The sequence below is a fragment of the Colobus angolensis genome, unplaced genomic scaffold (genome assembly GCF_000951035.1).
Source record: "Colobus angolensis palliatus isolate OR3802 unplaced genomic scaffold, Cang.pa_1.0 Scaffold376, whole genome shotgun sequence".
Lineage (NCBI taxonomy): Eukaryota > Metazoa > Chordata > Mammalia > Primates > Cercopithecidae > Colobus > Colobus angolensis.
Genome location: NW_012117110.1, coordinates 1,395,034 through 1,412,617, shown reverse-complemented (window position 1 = coordinate 1,412,617; position 17,584 = coordinate 1,395,034). Strand labels below are relative to the sequence as shown.

Genomic DNA, 17,584 nt, shown 5'->3' with positions numbered 1-17,584 from the left:
TTTTTTCCTTTTGAGACTGAATCTTGCTCTATCGCCCAGGCTGGAGTGCAGTGGTGCAATCTCGGCTAACTGCAACCTCCACCTCCAGGGCTCAGGTGATTCTCCTGCCTCAGCCTCCTACTGAGTAGCTGAGATTACAGGCATGCCCCACCACGCCCAGCTAATTTTGTATTTTTAGTAGACACAGGGCTTCACCATGTTGGCCAGGCTAGTCTCAACTCCTGACCTCAGGTGATTTGCCTGTCTTGGCCTCCCAAAGTGCTGGGATTACAGGCATGAGCCACTGTGCCCAGCTATATATATATATATATATTTAGACCTATGGTCCCATTGAGGTAGGAGGCAGGACTTAACTCTGGACCAGACTAAAGACTGGCTAATGCGCTCACCAGAGCCATGACAGTTTACCCATTCCCTGGCAATGACCTAGAAGTTACCACCCTTTTTTTGGAAATGTTTGAATAACCTGCCCCTTAATTTGCAAGTAATTAAAAGTAGGTAAAAATGTGACCACAGAACTGCCCCATAGCTGCTAGTCTCGACACACTGCCTACAGGGTAGCCCTGCTCTGCAGGAGCAGCCACAGAGCTGTAACACTGCCACCTCAATAAAACTATTTTCTTCTACCACCAACTCACCCCTCAGTTCCCTCCTGGGCAAAGCCAAGAACCTTCCCAGGTGGAGTCCCAGTTTATGAGCTCCCCTGGCCTGTAACACCATCATCCAAGATAAGAACCACATAACCTTCTGATATATTTCTGTCTGTATATATGCATTCATTACCTACATTTCTTTTAAAACAGATTATATATCTCATTTTATGACCTCTTTTGAAATAAACAATACGATAATAATACTTCCATGCAATTATATGATCTTCTACTACACCATTTTTTTTTTGAGACAGAGTCTCACTCTGTCGCCCAGGCTGGAGTGCAGTGGTGTGATCTTGTTCACTGCAACTTCTGCCTCCCGGGTTCAAGTGATCCTGTTGCAGCCTCCTGAGTAACTGGGATTACAGGTGCCTGCCACCCACACCTGGCTAATTTTTGTATTTTTAGTGGAGACCGGGTTTCACAATGTTGGCCAGGCTGGTCTCGAACTCTTGACCTCAGGTGATCCACCTGCCTCAGTCTCCCAAAGTGCTAGGATTACAGGCATGAGCCACCACACCCAGCCTCTACTACACATCTTGATCGCTACATATTATCCTGAAGGATACACCGCAGTTTAACTAATTTCCTACTACTGGATGTTAGGGCTTTTTTTTCTGTTATAAATGAGGTTGCAATCTTTGTAGTGAAATCTTTATACCCAGTTACAATTGTTTCCTTAGAATAAATTCTTGTCAATGAAATCCATGGATCAAAGGATACTGAAACCACAAAGGTTTCCAAAATGTATTGCCAAATTCTCACATCTTCATTAAGGTCATTTTTTGGTACTTATTAAAATTGTGGTAATAATTTTAAATAAAATCATTATCATGATAGAAAATGAGACCATTACTGTTTGATTTCATTTGTGGCTTTTTTGGCCTTAGCCATTGAAGACCTGCGGCAAACACTACTGTTTGCTTATTTAAAATCTGTTTCTTTTCCCTTAGCTTAAAAGAATCTCAAGTTTTTCTGGAGCAGGAAATTTCCTAGGTGCGAGAGAATGAAAGCTAGTTTAAGCCAATCATGGAAACCCATTTCCCTGGTTTTTGGTGGGGTAGGGGAATGGGCCAGGGACCCAGTATTGACAATGGGGCCCAAGAAATCTGCCAGGAGGGTTGCTGTGGTACTAGCCTCTTCCTCCTCCCTCTCGCCAAGAATGCAGGTGTGACGGGTAGAGCTTGAAAAGTCATCTTATCACCATAAAGGAAAGGCCAATAAAAGAAAAAAGAAACAAATGAAATCCATGCAGATCCATCAGACCCAACATCATGGAGCCACTGTACCAGCAACCACCTGCCTCAGGCCTTCTCCTTCACATGAGAAGAAATTACCCCATGTATTTAAGCACTGTGATTAGGTTACCTGTTACTTGCAGCCAAAAGCATTCTACCTAAAACATGTCAAAATAATTATTAATATCCTCCTTTTTAAAAATTAGCTGTTGGCCGGGCACGGTGGCTCAAGCCTGTAATCCCAGCACTTTGGGAGGCCAAGACGGGTGGATCACGAGGCCAGGAGTTCGAGACCATCCTGGCTAACACGGTGAAACCCCGTCTCTACTAAAAAATACAAAAAGCTGGCCGGGCGAGGTGGCTGGCGCCTGTAGTCCCAGCTACTCGGGAGGCTGAGGCAGGAGAATGGCGTAAACCCGGGAGGCGGAGCTTGCAGTGAGCTGAGATCCAGCCACTGCACTCCAGCCTGGGCGACAGAGCGTGACTCCGTCTCAAAAAAAAAAAATAAAATAAAAAAATAAAAATTAGCTGTTAAATCAGGACCCAGAAAGGGAGGAGATAAAACAATGTTCTTACAATGACACTGAGTAAATAAAGTGACTATACGGGGACAAATCTGAATTACAGATGAAATCACTGAAATGGGTCAAAAGTAAATGCCATGCATGTATCAGGTTTGGCCAGATCAACCACAGTGCACTGGCAACACCATCCTGGGTCGCTCCCCATTAAGGGCAGAATGTGTTTCCTTCTGTCTGTAACGAATAAGATGGAACCAAATTTAGAACAGTGACAACTCGAGGTCAAATGTCACAAAGAATCTAAATTTTAACCTCTGGCTCATTCTTATATTTGTTCCTCCTTCTGTCTCCTTTCATAAGCTCTTCCTTTTATCAGAATATGCAAGTCCCTTTTCAATTTCCTTCAGTAGGCTGGGGTTTTATGTCCTCTCCAGTGGATGGACAGACGAGTCCCAGTTTACTTCTGAGAAAACACAGCTTCTACTATTTTTGGACAGCCTATCTAAAGAGCAGAAAATTGCCCTGTAATAATACTTTTTGGACTGTGGTTGGGAAATAGTCCTTATAATGGAGCAGTTAAGACCAAGGCATCTATTTTCTTTCTGGGGGGTAGAGAGGGAACTATATATAAAGTGTTCTTAGATGAAAATGTCCACACTGGTGTTCCTTTCTCTAGCCTAGTTATAGTGCTTGATTACCATTCCCCTACAGGGCTGTGGGTGGTTGCTCTGGGAAGTCAGGAATACTCAGCCTGGCTGTCCCCTCAGCACACACCTTGGGAGCCCTCAAGGCCAAGTTCCTCTGTGCTAGCTAACTGTCACTTGTTGAGATGGCCAGACTCACTTCATGATAATTTATCAGTGTGTGGTTAATCGTTTCCTTCAGAGAGCAGGGGAAGAAGTTGATTTGAAACGTTTGGACAAAGGGGTTATCTGAAGGCTTCCTTGACAAGTCTTTGTGATGATGGAGGTTGTGGGCACAGAGCAGAACTCCAGCACCGACCAGAGGCTGAGTGGCTTGGTAGGACAGTGCACTCCTCCTTAATGATAGGACATTTTCTTCTGTCTGGGAAAAATTAGGGGTGGCCATCCTTGGAAGCCAGCACAGCTCAAGGTCTCTTCAGTTCGCAGAGGCACAGAGCATTTAACTTGGACAATGTGTTCTGGTTTTCATTTGGAGTTCTCTCTGCTGTCGATTCTTTTCATAGAAACCTTCCCCCTTTCTACCTAGCTGCTTGGGTTCCTTTAAAAATTGAAGAAATTGTTCCAGGCAGCTGTAAGTGATTCTCTCAAACCATCCTTGGCTTCGGGGAAGAACTCCCAGCCCTGGGAGGGATCAGGAGCATATGACCAGGACAGGCCTCCCAGGGACACGTCTCGGACAGAAGCTCCCAAGCCTAGTTGTCTGGATATGAGGCAGGTGTGGGAAGGGGCCACTTGGCTGACGGGGAGGGGATTCCCAACACACCCTTCCTCACCAAGCACCACTTCAGGAGGGAAAGCACACACCCTCACTCCCCCCTCAGACAAAGGTTCCAGCTAATTATTCTTTCAACAAGTCACCATCACATTTGCTTCTGCTTTAAACAAATTCTCTCTGCTCCTCACGGCACCTGTTCCTGTTCATCTTCCCCGTTTCAGAAAACAGCCTCACTATCCACCATCCCTTATCACCGCAGAATCTCTTCTTCCTCTTCCATTCACTCAGTTTTGCCAATATTTGTGCTTTGGTCTTTTTTAAATTTCTCCAACTCTTAACCCTTCATCAGCTCTACCCTGGACTAAAACAATCTAATCTGACTTGCTGCCAGAAAAAATTCTACCTAAAATGCAAATCTGATCATTTTCCTTCTGGACTTAAAATCCTTCTCAGGCCATAGGACAAAGTCCAGAAGCTCTGGCATCACCAATAAAGCCTTCCAAGACTGGACCTTAGCAGCCTTACCTACCCTGAAAATCCTGGACACTCCATCAACAGTAAACTCTCCACAGCTTCCCTCACACACCTCAGTGCCACGACTTCCCTCCAGCTATCTTGTTGTCAGGCAGACGATGGAAAAGGGAAATCCTCCCTGTGGGCAAACCCTGGAACATCTCATGGTGCCACACGCACAGCAGAGGTGGCCTGGATTTGACAGCTCGGCGGGAATGGTTAAGGGCCTAGCTGCATGAGGAGGAATCGGGAAGAAACAAGGTGACAAAGAGGTTTGAGAAACAGCAATATCAATGGGTCCAAATGGAACCAGAGCCTGAAAATACTCATATTCCACATGCATGCTCTTCAGAGGCCTTTACAGCAAAAGAGAGTATTTCAAACTAGGCGGCAGGAAGGGCTGTTCTATGGATACCCAGTCATTCATTTCTCCAGGCAGCCTGGTACTTCCTCAAAAGACTTAAGGACACACTGGCCATGGTGCCAGGGGAAAGGGCACCAAATGGCCTTGAAAACACATACTCCTGCTCTCCATGGCCACCCTGACTCCTGGGCCTGCTGAGTGTCCTACTGCCAACATAGTGACCCAAGCCAAGCATCACTCCTCTAGGTACCAGGCAGCTCCCTGCTGAAGGCTGATTCCACTGGGCCCCTTCTTCCAGGGGAAGAGTGATTTATCACCAGAATAGACACTGTGGACTGCCATGCCTCTACCAGCCATACCAGCCAAAGATTTACCCAATACTTTCTATCCCACATGACACTGCTTCAAACCAAGTGAGGCTGCAGAGACCTCACTTCTCTGCACATGAAGGTAAGCAAGAGTCTGGTTGCCACAGGATTCTCAGCTCCTCCCAGGTACCTTATCAGCCAGAAGTGGCAGGCCTTGCAGAACTGTGCTGCACTCGTGCCTGCTGAACATCCTGGGCTTGTGTGCTGTAATCCTGGAACCGAGGGATTGTGGACAGAGAGCATGTCTCCCATAACTATCTGCAATGACCTGCCCTTGAGATTTTTGCCTTTTGCCCATGTTTCCAGGCCCTGGTGATCTGGAAGTTTTACCACCCAGGAAAGAATGCTTCTGTGAGAGGGTGGCACAAGGGTGGATGCTCACAGTGCCACCAGGTCATTTTGGGCATCTCAGGCTTCTAAGGAAACAGAGTCCTCATGGAAGTACCTTGGGATGCAGAGGAGGGCAGTCTGTGGGGTATCACCACTGGGGAGCTCATTTGTGACTGGGTATCTGATGGCTGGATCTGTGCGCTGGGGACCTCCTTGGAAGTATGTGTGTGTGCACACATATGTGAGTATACACATACATGCACACACACTGGACAAAGGAAGGGGACAAGTTAGCAGGCTCCTGCTGTGGGGGGCTTCCTGACTCACCCTAATTTCCCACTCTTTGAAAACTGTCTTCAATACACACAAGTAACCCAAGCAGCCAAATGTGTTCTAGGTAACTCTGTCAATTCCCCAAGAATCTAGAAATTTGTGAAGCCCTGGAACAGGGGCCACATCTCTGTATCCTCAGTGCCGAGCATGGTGTCAGCAGAGCAGAGGCTGGGTCAGCACTTGTCCAGTCAGTCAGACGTTCACAGCAAGGGTCTAGAGAAAAACAACTCCTAGAGCCAAGCTGCCGGAAGCAAGTCTGGCTCTGGCCCTTTCCTGGATTTGCAACTCTCCTCTGCACTCCTTGAGAGACTCCAACATTCTTCCAATAAATTTCTTTGATTTGTAAACTAGTCAGTCTTACCTTAAACCAAAATATTCTCAATACTTACAGAGGACTCTTCTACCACCCTAAAAGGAAATGTAGTCTCTAAAACAGGCTCTCAGCCCCTTTAAACTGCTGAGTGAGGCCTCTCAGAGGCAATCAGTTTATTCCCTCAGTTCTTGGGGTTCTCCAAGGCTGTGGTCAGCCATGATCTGCTCCTCAACACCTTTCTAACCATCCAAGGAGTATGTCCCAGGCCCCCTGGAGAAGTGACTTGGAGCTATGAATCCTCTCCCTAGAAAAAAAAGCAACATACACACACCACTGTGTAGCATTTTAAGGGACATGGGGAGTCCAGGCTAAGGGCTTCCATTATGCATCACCTTACTCCCCAAGGGCTCCAACCACAGAGTCACTGACGTTGACAGCTGTCAGAGACAAAGTGTGCCTTACTTCAAAAGGGGCAACATGCTTATTTCATCAAGATGCATTCTTGGCAGCAAGAACACAGTCTCTTCCTTGGAAGTCCTATAGTAACAACCCCCCAATAACTGTGACCTCACACAGGAAGGTCACCTAATCCTCAGAGTCCTGAAAACCTAATGGATCTGGTTTTGGCACACAAGCCAGTGCTCAGTCTGTATGCTGATACCGCTGGGCACAGGGAGCAGTGGCTGACACCTGGAGGGGAGGATGGACTGGCCACACTGCAACTTCAGGCCCCAAAGCAGCATTTGTTAGATACGAATTTCCCTTCCCCAGATGACTTCAATGAACCTGGTATTTCAAAAGGGCCCCTGTTTTGGTAGCCCCGTGATGCCAGAAGGAGTGAAACCAAAGACCAGAAAGGAATCCTGCTCACCAAGGGCACATCCCTCGGTGGGCAATCACTGAATGAGAATGGCATCTGATGCGGGACTTACTGTACTGTGGATAGGACCATGTTACCTTTGTCAGCTGCTGCTCAGAGGAAAACCCCAAACCAAACACCGTGTTGGCTCTGCTGTCGGCCCACTGCCCAAACTTCTGTGACGTTTTGGTGAAGGTCATATTCGGTGTGATTGTGCTGTTTATGATCACCTGAAGAAAAACAGCCCAAAGGGTGAAAATTTAAATGTTGAATGAGACAAAGTCATTCCTTAGAAAGTCTTCTGTTGGCAAAGCCAGTGCTTCAAGTCTGCATCCTCTGCCCTGTTAACTATGGTCCCAAGTTCTCCTGGCACAACCTATGCTGAGTCAGATACACAACCATGAAAAGGGGCAACTTCAGAGACTTAACAGTCAGTCTAAAATAAGATCCTACATGTTATCCGTGGGAGAAAGTCTCTCCTAAGCAAATAATAGTTTCCCAAACTGCTATTTATTTACCCAAAGCTGCCATGCATCAGAGTGCCCTTAATGGCTAGCTATGTCCCACATTCTCTGAAGAACTGCACTATGTCGCTTTATGAGTCACCTGGAGCCCCAGTGTCCAACTCAAACAATCAAAAATCTCCATAAGCAATTGAGGCCTGCTGCTTCCCAACAGGCAGGAGCAGGTACAGTCCAATTAGGATAATTTGTAGAGGGTTAATTGACAAAGAAACTAATTATACAGGTGTGAGTGGGATACAGGGAAACTGTAAGGATGGTGCAGCAGCCTGGTGCTAGCTGTCACCACTCCTTGGCCTAAAAGAGTAAGGGGACGGAGTGGCTATAGACCCTGGAAGGGGGAGGGGTCATGTAGAGCAAGCTACCTTGAAAAGAGAGGTTACCTTCTGTTGGGGGACACAGTCAGCACATGGTGACCTCACAGGAGTGGGAAACTGGGGGAGCAAACACTCTCGCCTCTCCCTTTGATCTCCAGTTGCCATTGGACAAACCCAGCTAGAAGCTAGAGGGCATGGGAGCCCACTGATGTCTGCAAGTTAGCCCCTCAGGGACCAGAGCAGTGTCAAGAAGGGTAGAGGATGAATCTGAGGTGGAAGGGTAAAAAAATAATATCTAGCACATGGTACATTTATTCATTCAAACATTTATTGAACATTTACTATACACCAGACACTCTGCCAATCAAAGATACAAAGATGAATGAGTCAAGGTTCCTGGTCTTTCAATGGCAAGTAGTCAGGAAGAGGGCAGAGACATCAAACAATTGATAAGGGTTATAAAATATCAACAATGGCTTACTTAAGTAGAAGTCATTGGAAGCCCTAAGACTCTAAGAAATACTCAGGAAAAATACTCTTGGAAATAAAGGATTACTAGGTGTCTACATAAGGGCAGGGTGGCAGTAACCACTGGCTGCTTCCTCATCAGATGATCTGAGCAGAGAATAAGAGGAATATAAGTAAATACTCTAAAGAGTGAACCTACCAGCAATTTTACTTACTAAGGTTGTTTATTCTCAATGGTCAACTCAGAACACTTTCCTTGTAACTGATAAAACAGAGAAGAGAAAAAAGTTTGAATGGCATAGCCCTTGCTTTCCATGGTAGGAACCTAAGTCTACTATTTTGCTAAAGGACTGACCTTCCAGATACAAACCCTTGCCTTAACTAAAGGGATCTAGACAGTAAATGACAGCTGTCACTAGTAGTAGAAGTATCACTGCTATTGCTATATCTACATTTATCTATCTATTAGACTATTGAGTTTGCTGATAAGCCACTGGCTCAAGAGAAAACCTTGGCTTAGGTGGTAAAATAATTTTTAGAATACTAACAACAGCAATTATTATTTGTTGAACACTTATTGAGTGCCTGATTTATATCAGTTCACTTAAACCTTACAACAAGCCTATGTATACGACTATTCCTTCATTTCACAGAAGTAACTGAGATTTGGGAAAGTTTTTTTTTTGTTTGTTTGTTTGACTTTTTTGAGACGGTTTTGCTCTGTCGCCCAGGCTGGAGTGCAATGGCATGATCAAGGATCACTGCAACCTCTGCCTCCTAAATTCAAGTGATTCTCCTGCATCAGCCTCCTGAGTAGCTGGTATTACAGGCGCCCACCACCACGCCCAGCTAATTTTTGCATTTTTAGTAGAGAAGGGGCTTCATCATGTTGGCCAGGCTGTTCTCAAAACTCCTGACCTCAGCTGATCCGCCCACCTCAGCCTCCCAAAGTGCTGAGATTACAGGCATGAGCCACTGCACCCAGCCGAGATTTGGGAAAGGTTAAACTAACTTGCTTAAGGTAACACATTAAAGCTGGCCAGCAGGAGACTCTAGAGATAAAAACCCAGTTGTCTGACTCCAAAACTTGTCCAATAAACTTCTATATCATGTTGCTTCTCATTTTATACACAATGAAGGTAACAAACATTACTGCCTCTCTTCTTTTCCCCATCTATGAAGTACTGATGTCCATGTGCTATGGTCCAGGTGACTTTTCCTTTCCTTATAATAACCCTTCCATAATGCCAGTGGCCATGTGAGTTAGGATATTTTACCAAATGTTTTCCATTTGGAAAACTGAATGCAACATGAGAAGTCAAGAGATCTGCCTGCTGTCACTGGACACTATCAAGAGATGGGGGCAGGGGAGCAGGGTGTGAAAAATGCAGATCTAAACTACTGGCAAGTGTAGGGCAAAGTTATGGGACCTTGGAGGGTGGTGGGATTCTGGCTCAGCCCCAAGCAGGGCAGATATAGTGGAACCAAGGCAGACCTAAGGAAGGTGTGCGGCTGGGAGCTGGATCAGAATGGATCACATGACCCCCGAAAGCCAACTCTGGTCATCTCTCAATTACCAGAATCCTAGGAGGACAAAGCAATGACTACATCCATTCAGAAACTGGATTCATTTTAAATCTTGCTGCTACCTCATTGCAGGCCTATGCCCCTAGGTCAGTCACCACACCCCAAGTCCCCTGAAAAGCAGTGGGAAGAGGCTGGCCAAAGTACAGGACATGGCTCTTAAGCTCACCCAAACAGGCTGTCCCAGAGGCAGTCAAGCTGGAATAACAATGGTGATACCCCCTGCTATTTCTTTAAAACTTAGTTTCTAGGGCACTTTTTCACAGTCTTTAATCCCCATTTTTTTTAGATGGCGAAACTGAGGCTGAACAAGGTCAAGTGATTTGTTCAAGGTTATAAAATGAATAAGTGGCTAAAAAGAATACAATGTATGTCTTACTTACAAAGCAACAATGGACTGATTTCAAGAGCTAAGTCTATTTATGATGGCTGGAGGTTCATTCAGCTTCTTAAATCTGTAGACTCATTAGTTTTTAGAAAATTCTCATTCTCTCCATGAATATTGCTTCCGCTCTATTCTCTCTCCTCGCTTCTACTTCTGGGACTCCAATTACAGACCTGCTAGGCTTTTTGAGTGTGTCCAACATTTCTCTTGAGATAGGGTCTTGCTCTGTTGCCCAGGATAGAGTGAAGTGGCACAAACACGGCTCACTGCAGCCTCAACCTCCTGGGCTGAAGTGATCCCCCCGTCTCAACCTTCCAAGTAGCTGGGATTACAGGTGTGCACCACCATGCCCGGCTAATTTTTGTAATTTTTGTACAGATGGAGTTTTGCCATGTTGCCCTGGCTGTTCTCAAACTCCTGGGCTCGACCAATCCATCTGCCTCAGCCTTCCGAAATGCTGGGATTATAGACAGAAGCCACCATGCTGGCCATGCCCAATATTTTTTACACTCATCAATTATTTTTTCCCTGATTCTTGGTTCTCTCTGATTCTATTTGGGTATTTTCTATTAATCTGCTTTCCAGGTCACTAATCCTGGTCACTGATGTATCCAATCTGCTGTTAAATCTATCCATTGTTATCTTAATTTCAGATATTGTTATTTTTTAGTTCTAGAATGTCCATTTGGTTCTTTCAAAAAAAAATTCTAAGTCTTTGGGAATATTCTTCTTCCTTTCATCTATTTTGTCCACATTCCCTCTGTTTCCTTGAATATATTAATCATAGTTTGCAGGCTCATGCCTGTAATCCCAGCACTTTGGGAGGCAAAGCCAGGTGGATTGCTTGAGCCCAGGAGTTCGAGACCAGCCTGGACAACATAGCAAAACCCCATCTCAACTAAAAATACAAAAATTAGCAGGGCATGGTGGTGTGCACCTATAGTCCCAGTTACTCAGGGGGCTGAGGCAGGAGGATCACCTGGGGCTTGGGAGGTCAAGGCTGCAGTGAGCCGTGATCACGTCACTGTACTCCAGCCTGGGTGACAAAAGTGAGACGCTACCTCAAAAAAGAAAGAAAAGAAAAGAAAGAGAAAGAAAGAAAATAAAAAATCATAGTTTGCAATAGCATTATGTCTTTAAAAACAAAACCATGTGCATACCTTAATTTTAAAATATTTTGTTGCTAAAAAATGCTAAGGATCATCTGAACCTTCAGCAAGTTATAATCTTTTTGCTGATGGAAGGACTTGTGTTGATCCTGATGGTTGCTGACTTACCAGAGTGGTGGTTGCTGAAGGGTGGAGTCATTGTGTCAATTTCTTAAAATAAGACAATAATATTTGCTGCATTGGTTGATTTTTCCTTTCACAAAAGATTTCTCTGTACCATGCAATGCTGCTTGACAGCATTTTATCTACAGTAGAACTTGCAAAAACAATATCCACTACCAACAGAATGGATAAACACACTGTAGTATTTCCATATAAAGAAATAGTAATCCAGCAGGAAAATTAACCAAGGCTAACCAAATTGATCAGCATGGATGAATCACAAAAATTTAAAAGTTAAAAAAAAAAAAAGTTACAAAAGAACACACACATTATGAGTCTCTAGTATGATTCTATTCATATAAAGGTCAAAAACAGGTAAAACTGAGTAACAGATTATTTAGGGCAGGGGTCAGCAAACTATAACCCTCAGGCCAAATCCAGCCTAGGGCCTATTTTGTAATTAAAGTTTTATTGGAAGACAGCCATGCCCATTCATTTACATATTGGTCTATGGCTGTTTTCTGGCTACAAAAGAGTCAAATATCTGCAGCAGAGACTGTACAACCTGAATACAAAACTTTTTAAAAAAAATTACTCTCTGGCCCTTAAAGAAAAAGTTTGCCAACTTCTGGTTTAGCAATATATACATATGTGGCAAAACTATAAAGACAAGCAAGGGAATGCTTAATACACTCTTAATAGACAGTGGTGATCTCTTGAGGAGTGGATGGGAGAGCATCTAATTAGGAAAGGCCCATTGAAGGACTTCTGAAGTATTAATGAAAGATGTACTTCCACTGGGTGGTGGGTACATATGGGTTTGCTTTATTATTAGACATTGAATGGTGCCTATTAATACAAACGGTTAAAAATAGTCTACAAACCCATAACAAAGTTGTCAGGGAGGCTAATCTTCAGAGTGGGCAGAGGCTTATGAAAACAGCAGGGAGTACCCTTCCTGCCCACGGAGACACTTGGAAAATTGTGTTACGGATCGAGGAGGTGGCTGGACCTGTGGGTTCTGGCATCAGAGGAGATGGGAGACTTGAGTAAACTGAGGGATGAGATGTGAAGGGGTCATCGGGTGGAGAGTCATCTGGTGGAAGAGAAGAAGAGGCCCAGGGCAGAAGGCTGACTTAAGGAACAGCAGGTGAAGGAGTTGGCAGTACACCTGCCACAGGTGGCCGGGAACCAAGGAAGAATGAAGCCCTGGGAGCCAAAGGTGAGTATGTGAAGGATGAGGGCACAGTTGAGTGTACAATGTGGCAGAATGACTCAGCAGAATAAGAACTGTTCCCCTCTGGAGAGAGGGGAGAATGGATCTGGGGGAAGGAACCAAAGCCCAGAAGGGAGAAGGGGCTGCACTAGAGCACCCCAGGCATAAGCTTCATATGGGCTCCCATCTGTGTACACCTTCCTCTTGTGTGAGTCATCTCTGAAACTTTCACAGAAAAAGAAGCCCCCCTAGTAAAAGACCCAGTCCTGCAGATCAGTGGGACCAAGTTGTCACAAAATGCACAAAACACACGTAGTCAAGAGCTACTTGGAAGTAGCAAAATGCTAAGCTCCTCCTGTCTCTAGTCTCACCCACTCTAGATTTCAGAGGAAGTTGCTCATGAAACAGGCAGGGGGAGACAGGCCCATCAGATTCCCTTCATGAAAAGTCTTTCCCAAATCCAGGGGGATGAAGTTGGATGAACCTGGGAGTTTTCCACAAGAGGCTGGGGCTGAGACATGTCATCTGCTCCAAGAGTAGTTATTAACAGGTGCTTCCCTGTCTCTACTAAAAATACAAAAAAATTAGCCGGGCGTGGTGGCGGGCGCCTGTAGTTCCAGCTACTCGGGAGGCTGAGGCAGGAGAATGGCATGAATCCAGGAGGCAGAGCTTGCAGTGAGCCGAGATCACACCACTGCACTCCAGCCTGGGTGACAGAGCGAGACTCTGTCTCAAAAACAAACAAACAAACAAGCAAACAAATCACAGACAGCGAAGAAAAGAAAAGCTGAAAACCTACTGTGTGCTCGGAACCTTCCTAATGCTTGCTCCCTTAACAGAAGGTGCTCTATATTTATTCAAAGGAGTGAATTCTAATGATGGGTGGATGAGCAGAGCCTGAATGTGCTCCTGAAAGTAATTTTACATTCCTAAAAGAAAACACCAAACAAGTCACAGTTTTAGAAGCTGATATCCTCTGAACCATCACGATCAGGCAGCACTCACAACACAGCAGGTGCAGCTAAATATTTGTAGAAGGGATGACCTCTAAGGTCTCTTCCAATACAGGTTTCTGTGATCCTATAAATAACTGAGAACCAAGGGCAGCAGAGTCATCCAGAGCTCCCAGGAGAAGCACCTGCTTCAGGCAAGTCTTGTCCACAGGCAGGCAGTTTCTCATAAGGATGGCAGTGATTAACTCAGTCTGGAAAGAGTGCCAACAACACAATGAAATCAAGTGCTGTGATGGCTCATTTAACCAATGCTCTGAAAATGGAGTTTCTTTATAATGGAGCTGGCTGTTCTGCCTAAAAACTCACCATAAATCACATGCCTATTGGCATGTGCCACATGGTTCATAGCAGTGCTCTGAGAAGCCGGGAGTGGGGAGATGCCCTCATGTGGCTCCCATCTGTCCAGTGTCTATAAACAGGGACAACCCAAGGTTTGGAATCTTGGGTCCCTCCTTGGCGGTGGCCCTGCCCCTGTGTGCTGTCCTTCTGTGGACACAGTATACCTGCCACAGGCCTGGAGAGAAGGTGGCCAGACTTGACCTCATCATCCACTCATTCCCCCACCCACTTCCATGGTGTTGCCCACCCTGGCTCGGTGCTGGGACTCCAACAATGAGCCAGGCATGGTTGCCATCCTCAAAGAGCTCACAGTCTCCTGGCAGCCCCAACACTGCCGTGGATCCACATCATCCCCTAGAGCTTGGGCAATGCCGAGGCAACACACTGAAGTTTTCCCACCCACTCACGTCTTTAGACAATAGCTGGAACTGACACATGAAATATTGTCCCAGGGAAGAAGGAAATGTCTTTCTGTTTTAAGAATTAAGAACAGATCTGAGTACAGATCTTCCTATGATGAGTAGCATCAGCTGCTTCCAGAGGGAGGAGAGGCTGTCCATACATCCCTCCCCAGGTAGAGCGTGACACATGCTTGGACAGGGCAGACGAGCTGGCTATGCCTGGCATGGAATGACAGCTGCTAAAGCTGCTGGCCACAGCTTTCCTTCTCAAGGAGCCTGTGCTCTCTGGCTGCCCACAGTTTACACAGAAGCTGAATCTAATGTGGCCTTTGCTCAGAATGACCTCTGAGTCCATTCTACACCAGCCACTTCTTATAGAAACACACCTACTCCTTCGCTGGGGAGGAGTGGAGGAGGCTTCCCCTTCCAGCCCACAACAGCCTCCTGCTTTGAGAGGGACAGATGGCCCAGAAGTACCACTCAGAGGCTCAAAGTAATAAACTTGATGTGGCCCAGCCAACAGAGAGAGGCAGGACTCAGGCACTAGACCTGCCCAAGGTCACAGAGGTGCAGTGTGGGGAAAAGAAAGAAAGATCAGACTGTTACTGTGTCTATATAGAAAGAAGTAGACATTAAGAGACTCCATTTTGTTCTGTATTTGAGATGCTGTTAATCTGTGACCCTATTCCCAACCTTGTCCTTGCAAGAGACATGTGCTGTGGTGACTCAAGGTTTAAATGATTTTGGGCTGTGCAAGGTGTGCTTTGTTAAACAAGTGCCTGAAGGCAGTATGCTTGTGAAAAGTCATCACCATTCTCTTAATCTCAAGTACCCAGGGACACATACACTGCCAAAGGTCCACTGCCAAAGGTCGCAGGGACCACTGCCTAGGAAAGCTAGGTATTGTCCAAGGTTTCTCCCCATGTGATAGTCTGAAATATGGCCTTGTGGGAAGGGAAAGACCTAATCGTCCCCCAGCCTGACACCCGTGAAGGGTCTGTGCTGAGGAGGACTAGTATAAGAGGAAAGAAGGCCTCTTGGCAGTTGAGATAGAGAAAAGCATCTGTCTCCTGCCCGTCCCTGGGCAATGGAACATCTCGTGTAAAACCTGATTGTATGTTCTGTTTACTGAGAAAGGAGAAAACCGCCTGAGGGCGAAAGGTGGGACTTGCTAGCGCAATGCTGTTCTTTATACACTAAAAAGGTTTATGGAGATGTTTGCATATGCATATCAAGGCACAGCACTTTTCCTTAAACTTATGTCACAGAGATCTTTATTCATATGTCTTACTGCTGACCTTCTCCCTACCATGATCCTATTACCCTGCTACTTCCCTTTTTCTAAGATGGTAAAGATAATTATCAATAAATACTAAGGGAACTCAGAGACCGGAGCCGGCGTGGGTCCTCTGTATGCTGAGCACCGGTCCCCTGGGCCCACTTTTTCTTTCTCTATACTTTGTCTCTGTGTCTCATTTCTTTCCTTAGGTCTCTCGTTCCACCTAACGAGAAATGCCCACAGGTGTGGAGGGGCAGGCCGCCCCTTCAGTGCAGCCCATGAGCTAAGACACAGCCTCAAAAGTTAAACGCATCTGACCACCTGTCATCACGGTTCAGACCAACATTTGGGATCAAAGGCCTAAAACCAAGTGGACTGACCCAGTGTGGTAGAACACACTGAGAAGGACACCAGGGAGTGTCCAAAATCCCCCAGCCCAGGAGCATCCATGCCTATGTGGTCTGCCTGAGACTCCACAGCATGCATGAGGCCTGGGACGTGCGGCTGGGCAGGGAGCAGGGCTCCAGGCTTGGGTAGCCAGTGAACATGGAACCAGAATAGATGCTCAGGAATAAGAACAGAAGGGGAACCAAGCTGAGTGAACACAGATGGGGGTAAGGGTGGGCAAGGGCAACAGACAAGAGCCCATAAGAAGACAATGGCATCAGCACAGATGCCCAGCAGTCAGCTCAACACACTGCACCTGATTCCAATCTGCAGACAGCAGGCGATCCATCTGGAGTATTCAGGCAGGATTGAGACTGGGCTCAAGGAGATGAGGACCTTAGTAATGGGTGGGGAAGGGGCAAGCCGCAGGGGACCAGACAGTAGCAACAGTTGCTACCACTCTAGGGTTCTCTCTCCATGCCCACCTGACTTGTGGAGCAGCTGAAGGTACAGGGTCTGATCTAGACCTGGGATGCTGGGTTTACAGGTTGCTGCCTGCCAGGTCGAGAGAGGGCCCAGCAGGGCTGAGTTTGCATTGGGGCCACCTTCCAGTGCAGTGTGGTCAGGTTCTCCAGATGTGATATGTGCTCCCACCCCCAATCCCTGAGTGCCAAAGATAGTAATTAAACAGCTGAGGTCCATCCCTACTCCCCACTTCCTGGGGCCTTCTGTTCCCTCATGGGATGCTTCCTTTTGCAGGACGAGGCTCTGTCATGGATCTCTGGTGCCACAGCACTAAGGCAGGAACACCAGGTGGTGGCAGGACATGGTGGATCACACCTGTAATCGCAGCACTTTGGGAGGCCCAGGGATGGATCACTTGAGGCCAGGAGTTTCAGACCAGCCTGGCCAACACGGCAAAACCTGTCTCTACTAAAAATATGTAAATTACCCAGGCATGGTGGTGGGCACCTGTAATCTCACCTACTTGGGTGGCTGAGGTGGGAGAATCGCTTGATCCCAGGAGGTGGAGGCTGCAGTGAGCTGAGATCATGCCACTGCACTCCAGCCTAGGTGACAGAGTGAGACCCTGTCTCAAAAACAAACAAATAAACAAAAACAAACAAACAAAACACAAAAAACAAACAAACAAACAAAAAAAAACAGGTGGCTGGGCACCACAGAAAGGGTAGTCCAAGATCCTCCGACTAGCTCTGAGTTCCAGCGGCGTCCCATGGCCTAGGTTTTCGATTCCCAGTCTGTAAGTGAGTCTATAGCTTGATGGCTCTCCCACACTGAGCCTAGACTAGCGCTGTGCTGCAGCCAGGGGCTTAGCCCACCCTCCTACACCCATCTGATTTCTCATAACTGTCATATTTGGCTCGGACTCTACCACATTGTCACAGCCTTCAGGAACTGCAGAGCCATAACGACACAGTGGCCGACACTTTGACAAATTACTAAAAGCTCAGCTAATAGGACTAAAGCACTT

General features: G+C 46.3%; 1 protein-coding gene across 1 annotated transcript in view; it reads right to left on the bottom strand.

Moving 5' to 3' along the window:
• Positions 1-17,584, bottom strand: part of HOMER2 (homer scaffolding protein 2) — a 142,193-nt gene that overhangs the window by 19,936 nt on the left and 104,673 nt on the right. The window contains exon 3 of the mRNA XM_011953894.1: positions 7,010-7,141. Within this exon, the coding sequence (XP_011809284.1) occupies positions 7,010-7,141 (132 nt within the window). The remainder of the gene's footprint in view (positions 1-7,009; positions 7,142-17,584) is intronic.